Source organism: Rhincodon typus, chromosome 4 (genome assembly GCF_021869965.1).
Source record: "Rhincodon typus isolate 14 chromosome 4, sRhiTyp1.1, whole genome shotgun sequence".
Taxonomy (NCBI): domain Eukaryota; kingdom Metazoa; phylum Chordata; class Chondrichthyes; order Orectolobiformes; family Rhincodontidae; genus Rhincodon; species Rhincodon typus.
Window position 1 is genome coordinate 62550860 of NC_063335.1, and position 7388 is coordinate 62558247.

The 7388-nt window shown below is 42.0% G+C and overlaps 1 protein-coding gene across 1 annotated transcript; it reads right to left on the reverse strand.

Annotated features, from left to right (window-relative positions):
* Positions 1 to 2737: 2737 nt before the first annotated feature.
* LOC109915376 (SRY-box transcription factor 17) lies at positions 2738 to 4880 on the reverse strand. Its single transcript, XM_020514987.2, has 2 exons — positions 4327 to 4880; positions 2738 to 4064 (listed from the first exon to the last, which is right to left on the reverse strand). The coding sequence occupies exons 1-2, from the start codon at positions 4616 to 4618 to the stop codon at positions 3163 to 3165; spliced, it is 1194 nt and encodes a 397-aa protein (XP_020370576.1). The 5' UTR covers positions 4619 to 4880; the 3' UTR covers positions 2738 to 3162.
* Positions 4881 to 7388: the final 2508 nt, after the last annotated feature.

Consider the following 7388-nt stretch of genomic DNA (forward strand, 5'->3'; position numbering starts at 1 on the left):
AACAATGGTACCGCACACAGGACAGAGAGGGGTCCTCGCCTCTTTTCTCCTGAAAGGTATCTTCAGGAGATGCTTATATTGCTTCACGGTCCTGAGAGTCATGTTGAAGTAGCCCTCGCTGGGGAAATCCTGCAGGTAGAAAATATGTGCTGCTTGGAAACTGTTGCAATCCAGGAGGATTCTCTTCACAAAAAGGTCCGGTCGACCAGTTATCCTTCCCCTGCCTTCTTCACAGTCATCGTGACTGTATTGTGGGCCCCTGGCCTTGGCTACACCACAACCACCTTAATTAAACCTTTCATAATTTAATCTCTCTTACTATCCAGTGCTTCATAAAATCATACAATCCCTTCTGCCCAACAAGTCCCAACCCTCAGAGCATCTCACCCAGGCCCATCCCGCTATAACCCACCTAATCTCCACACCCCTGAACACTACGGGCAATTTAGCATAGCCAATTCACCTAGCCAGCACATCCTTTGGACTGTGGGAGGAAACCCACGCAGACACGGGGAGAATGTGCAAACTCCACACAGTCACCACAGCGTGGAATCAAACCCGCATCCTTAGCGCTTAGAGGCTGCAGTGCTGACCACTGGTCCACCGTCATTGTTAGCCTTGCTCCTGCCCTTTAACCTTTCACTTCCTTTAAGTTTTCAAATTTCATTTTTGTTTTTCTAATTCTGATAAAAGGTCACAGACCTGAAGCAACTCTGTTTCTCTCTTCAGAGATGCTTCCAGACCTGTGGATATTCCTATTTCCTCTTTTGATTTGAGGAGTATATCTCTGTTTATGCTCCAAAAGAGCCTCTTCCGCCTTCCCTCACCTAATCTAGTCAATATAACCTCATAGAGTAATCTAGTTTTCCTCTCAACGTATTCTGCTTCCATTTAAATGTGCACCTACATTCAACTGTAGTGATCCACAAACAAGATTAATTTATAGTGATGGGTAAGAATTATTTAGGAAAATCAGATAATGAGAAGTGAATAGAATATATCGACAGCATTCGATGGAGTAAGAGAAGGCTGTTGCGAATAAGTTAACCAAATGCTCTGACCGTTTATTAAACCAATTTCATCGCTAGCCTGTTTGTTTGCCTTTTAAACTTCGTTACGCTAGAGTTGATTTTCCTATTTTTGAAATGAATCCTATATTCGTTGATTAATGGCAGGGAATTCCAGTTTACGGTGTTACTTCCCAAAGCGTAGGTGATCAGTTTTCAACTTTTGCACCCCTGTTAGAATTGTGCAGCTTGTGCCTAAAGAAAATTCATGTTTTAAAAAAATATACTGCCACTGGACAGAACCCGTTTCATTATGTGATACAGCCCAGTAACCCGGACAAAGGGTCAATCCATACATTTGAACACGGTGATTCTTTAAATGAGTTTAAAATATTTGTGTTATTTGATCGTACTGTTACAGGCAGAGCTGTAGAGCAAGTTCACATAATGGACCTAGTTGTTCATGACTCCCCAAGGGCGCAATGAACTTTCCTGATTTATTGTAGCATTTTGGCTCGTTTTGTGGATTTCTGCCCTGATGGATAGCATCGCCATTAGGCCGTTGGAATGGGTGAGGAGTATTAATTATATTGCCAAATCTGGATAAACAGAGTGAAATAGAAACAGATCATGTGAGGACATGGCGATAAACCGGAGCAAGAACGAAATGTTATCAGAATAAGTTTATTTGACCTCTTTTAAATCTTAAATATTCATGTTTGTAATCTAAGCACCAAGGTAACCATTTGAAATTTATTCTGTTCCAACGTGTATAACGAGCAAGGCGCAAAATGCAAACATCACTTTCAGAATTTTTCAAAGACGAACTTTCTGCTTAACTCGCGTTTTGTCTGAATTATACTAGGAATCATAATTTTGAACGCTCCCAACATGTTATGCACTAGAATGACTTCAATTTAAAATAACGTTGCAGCCTACAACGCATGACTTGAAAAAATCTTACGACCCCAATTGTGTATATCCAAAAATGTTATATGCTGTTGCAACAGATCTCTCAGGAACCTTACCCCTCAACAGTCCGTTACACTGTAAACATTATTAGAAGTTGACAAAAACAACTTTAAATAGTGAATTTCAGCATCGGACCCAGGTGTCATGCTGATTGGTGGAGGGTGAGAGGTCATTACTCCTCTGCCTACAACTGCTCATTTGGCATGAAAGCGCAGATCAGCAGTCAGAACTGATAGTTAAAAACAAAGATCGGTGATTATTTGCCTGCTTTTCATCCAATCTGTTAAAACAATAAAATGGATTGCGGACGGCGTTTGGATGTATACTGCCTCCCCCGCACACCTATAAAAATAGTCAGTGATGGAGGATTTTTACAGTCATTCTCGAGCTTTTTAATCAGACGGATCAACAAGTGCTGAATGATCGATAGCCAAGTGGCTCGTGCATTTCTCTGACCTCCTGTCTATAAGCATAGATGTGATAAAATGGAACGTCCTCTAGGACAGTTAAATAGTTACGATAAGACTGTACAACTGGGGGTTAAAAGTAGCTGCGCCGGCTTTTACTAGAAATTATGACTTTTCCTGAGGTTATGCCCTACATTTTTGTTAATAGTTTTTGCGCTTAACAGTGTTGGGAAACTCGGGATTCGCGCAGTCATTCAACATCCGCTAGGATTTATATCGTCAGTATCCGAACTTACAGAACACTCGCAAAAATATTACAAAGATATCAGATTACAAATGCAGACTTCGACCTTAAAATTTCCAAAACTTTATTAACTTGTAATAAAAAGTGCAAAACCGTACAAAACATTTCATTTCAATAAGAAATTAAATATTTACATAATGATTGCTGAAGCAATTCTCGTCCAGTACAAACCGCGCTGTTTGTGGAAGACTCTGGTTCTACAAATTTCCCCGTTATTAAAAAATAAAGTCCCAAATGATAAAAAGGTGTATTGTTTAAGATCATTGTGTAAAGGACACCAAAAACAAGCCGTTGTACAACTTTCTGAAGCTCAAAATAAAAGCAAGAATACTTTAAATACACAACCTTAAATATCAGGCAACATTTTCGGAACACCCTGAGCACAACTACAATTGTAAAAGAAAAATATTTTTGGTTTGTAATACTGTCGATATTTTTGTCTGTTCTTTCTTTTAAGAAGGTGGTTTCCCCTCTACGCTGAAGGGAAGCTGGAGTAATACATGGCACTACTAGCGTCGGAAAGGACGGAGGAAATCAGATTGTTCTCTGCAGAGGTCAATCCATTTGGGTTTGCTTCTGGTGCACTATAGGAAAGTCCTGCTAGATCGGATCGAGAAACTGACGTTAGGTATTGCTCGAACTCATTGCGATCTACGTCAGCCAGAAGATCCGCTTGACTGAGATGCTCCAGATTGTCTACATGATGTGGGTCCGCTGGTGGAGACAGTTGTCCTACCTGCACGTGTTGGGCCCGCTGGCTGTTTGCCGAGCACATCTGGTTGTAGTACATTGCCAACACGTTCTGACAAGAGCCGAGAGTCCCGTGGAAACTACTGTCGTGGTGTCCTAGCTGATCATCACCCAGCTCAACTCTGTGCCTTCGGAACATAGCTATCTGGCCTTCCTGGGTAGAGTAGTCGGGATGCTGGTGGTGGTAACTGGTGTTGTTCGCGTAAGGCATCATTTGGCAATCTTCCTGTAAATGCGGAGGGAAAAACATGGAATTTGCTTCCAGAACATCTAAAGGAGAGGTCTCGGGAGTTGGCAAGCCGAAACTGTCCATGCTGCTTGTTATGGTTTGCGTGTCCCTGTAATGGCTGAGTGGGGGGATCTGATTTTGGAGACAGTAACTAGTGTCGTGATATGTGAGATTCATGCTTTGGCCGCAGAGGCGGGCCTCGCTGCCCAGCTGTGGCTGGGAGATGCCGTGTATCAGCAGACCCGTGTCGACCCGCTTAATTCTCTTGATCTGTTTTCTCCGCCGGGGCCGATACTTATAATTGGGATGTTCTTTCATATGCTGGACTCGAAGTCTCTCTGCCTCTTCCACGAAGGGACGTTTCTCAGCCAAAGAAAGCCCTCGCCATGATTTTCCTGCAGATACACAAAACAATTAAACGGTATAGATCATGACAACTCCAACGGAACAAGGCACATTCACATTTCGCGAATATTTATTTGCTATTTAAATCAATATAGCTCCTGTCTAGAATTCCACCTGTCTCACTTATCACGGAAAGCTGGGTTATTGCCTTTATAGATGCAGTACTAGTTTGAAATACCGTCAGATGTTCGCTTGGGGTAAAGTCAAATGCCCGTCTGGTTTACATTGCCTTTTCCCGGGTCTTGTACTTACCCAACATCTTGCTAAGCTCGGCGTTGTGCAGATCCGGGTTCTGTTGAGCTAGCCTCTTGCGTTCGTCTTTAGCCCAGACCATGAAGGCGTTCATAGGTCGGCGGATGCGGTTCTCAGACTTGGCTCGGTTGGCATTGCTCGCCGGGTCAGCAGTGCTGCCAACCTTAGTCTCACCGAGAGCACTCAAGGATTCAGCCCACTGGCAGGATCCCAATGCCGGCAACATCCCCGCCATGTGGCATCTACTCTGTGTCTGGTCGTCACTGGCGTAACCAGCATCAGGGCTGCTCATGCCTGGAGTGCAGCGGAGTCCGGACAGTGAGTTGAAAGACTCAGCTTTCTTACATCCCACTTCGGGCAGAATAGGCAAGGCACGGCTTGATCTCTGCCTGCTCTGGCTCAGCAGTGTGTGCAAACACACAAAATAAACACAGCTCAAACGCTCCAACAATTTCTCGGCTTTGGATGTTGCAAAGCTTTTGGTAACTGGGCTTGATAAGCATCAACGCGGCCAATCAAAAGCTAAGGGGGTGCGGCGTTGCTGGAAAAGATTTTGGAGGTGGAGTCTGAAATTCGCCCACTCGCGGCCACGGGACCTGCCTGCGCTGCCCTGCTATGATTCCTGATGGAGATTTCCGAATGGCCTTTTTTTAAAAAAAAGTCGGTTAATTTGCAATTTTGATGAACGACGTATATTCAAGGCTGTCTAAAGAGACGTTGATCCACAACAGTTCAATTGGAATGCCAGCCGTTTTATTAATACCCAGTCTGCTGGAATAATCACACGTAACTTCAAATATCTCCAATTATAAATCGCCCACAAGACTTGCAAAGAGATTATTTCGATGTTATTTGGGATGAAATATGACATTTTTGGTTTGAATAAACACACAAAACAATTTTCATGCTGATTGAGATCCGTGTTTTGGGATTTTAACTGCTGTGGGGTGATGGGCGTGTCTTATGGCTCTGGGAAATCAAAGTTTTTTTTACAGAAATTGCTGGAGAAACTCAAAAGGCCTGGCAGCATCAGTGGAGAGAAACAGAGTTAACGCTTAGGGTCCAGTGATCCTTCTTCAGAAGTGAGACCCCTCTTCAGAACGGATCACTGTACCCGAAGCGTTAACTCTGCTTTCTCTTGACAGATGCTGCCAGACCTGCTGAGTTTTTCCAGCAGTTTCTGTTTCTGATTTCCAGTATTTACAGTTCTTTGAGTTTTTGATTTGTTTTTAAAAAAAATTCCTGTTTTATTTTTAAGTTTAGATCTCCCAACACTACTTCACCTCTCCCACTATTACTTCATCTCCCTCGTTCCAGCCCCAAGTGCTCGTCCTAAGTGTTTTGAATTTTTTGCCACTTTGTTTACAAAGCAGACTGATTGTCTCTTTTGTGCCATAACGAGCTATATCGTTGTTAATTCGGTTTTGTACAAAGTTATACAGTGCAAAAGAGGTCTTTCGGCCCATCGAGTCTGCACCGACCTATCCAGGTTGAGGAATCGAACCACGCTTTTAAATGAACCTGTGAAAGTCCAATATTATTTAAAAGCAAAATCTCGCTAAATGCTCTGAAGATGAAACGGCTACCTTGATCATAAAGCATTTGTTGTCCCTGCAACTTGGGCCGAATATGACAAATTTCACTTTGGCTGTATGGTTGTATGTTTATCCGATACGGCAAATGCAACCCTAGAAGAATGCTTCAAAGGTGCGTTATTTGTGTTGTTCTACCAGGAACAAGGGTCGGATTTAACGTTTCTAACTCAAAGTTGCATATTGTGTGAATATTCTGCATTGTTTTCAATCGATCTGAACACTAACCACATCTTATTTCACTTCACCTGATGAAGTGGCAGCGCTTAAAAAGCTTGTGATTTCAAATAAACTTGTCGGACTATAGCCTGGTGTCGTGTGACTTCTGACTACATCTTATTTCGTTCAGAACGAATCAAAACAATGATGTTGATTAGTAGAATTTCACAAATGAGTTGTCTGGCAAGATCAAATGATCCGCTCATTATTTAAACTGATTACTCGGATATTCAGTTGAAAGTTGTTGAGTAAAGTGCGAGTTGTGAAGGTGCATTTTTCTTTCTCGCCTAACTGCTAGGAGTAAAAATGAAATCACACATAGAGTTAAAACATGTGGAATTGAATTTCATTTGACAACAATAGTCCATGTGCATTAGGGAACCAGATAAAACCACCACTCCTATCAAAGTCTTTGCGTGTTAAACGACGCCTTATACAAATTTGGAATCGGTAACGCTTGGTATTATCTAGGTGGGCGCACTCACAAAAAGCTTTCTGGTTTCATTCTAAAACAGACCGAGAAAAACATGTTCAATGTCCGCTAACATGCTGGAATCTATAAAACACATGGAACTATAAACCTTTTAAAGCAGTATAGTAATCCCATAAGAATATTAAGAACGCATGTTAAGACGATCGATCAACGTTGGCAGTGCACCTTATATCATTATATTTGTTTTATAACATAGCTTGTGCGCTTGTTACAACAACCAATGTCGACTTTTATTCAAATTTAAAATGTGTTGCGAAGCTGGAACGAAACATAGGGCGAGCATTTACTTAAATATCTCAATCATCGCTGGAAGACACCCCGCTCAGAATTAACACATAACGCGCCCAAAAATACCCCAGAAAATCACACAACAAAGGAAGCATAAAATGTTTTACCGTTAACGAACGTTTATATAATACTTTTAGAATACAAAGGTAAATTAGATATTAATTCAATGGACGCAGATAGAGGGTCAACTTTATTCAACATTGTTGTGCTGCGTGTGCGCAAACGTGGAGCAAGGGGAAATTATACAAGACAAAAAATGAAGAGCCTGTGCAAGAATGCCAGTATTTTTCGGCATTGGGAATCTGATATGATTTCCTGTCATGTAGCTAATGCTGTTTGGCTGAAGTTATATACCAAGTGTGACCTCTTAATTTGCATCTTTTGATGGGGAGTCACTGAAGTGTACCTGATATTCGCTTTTATAACTGTTCAGTAGAGCGGCTGTTACTTCAAACGTTGCTACGTGTTCT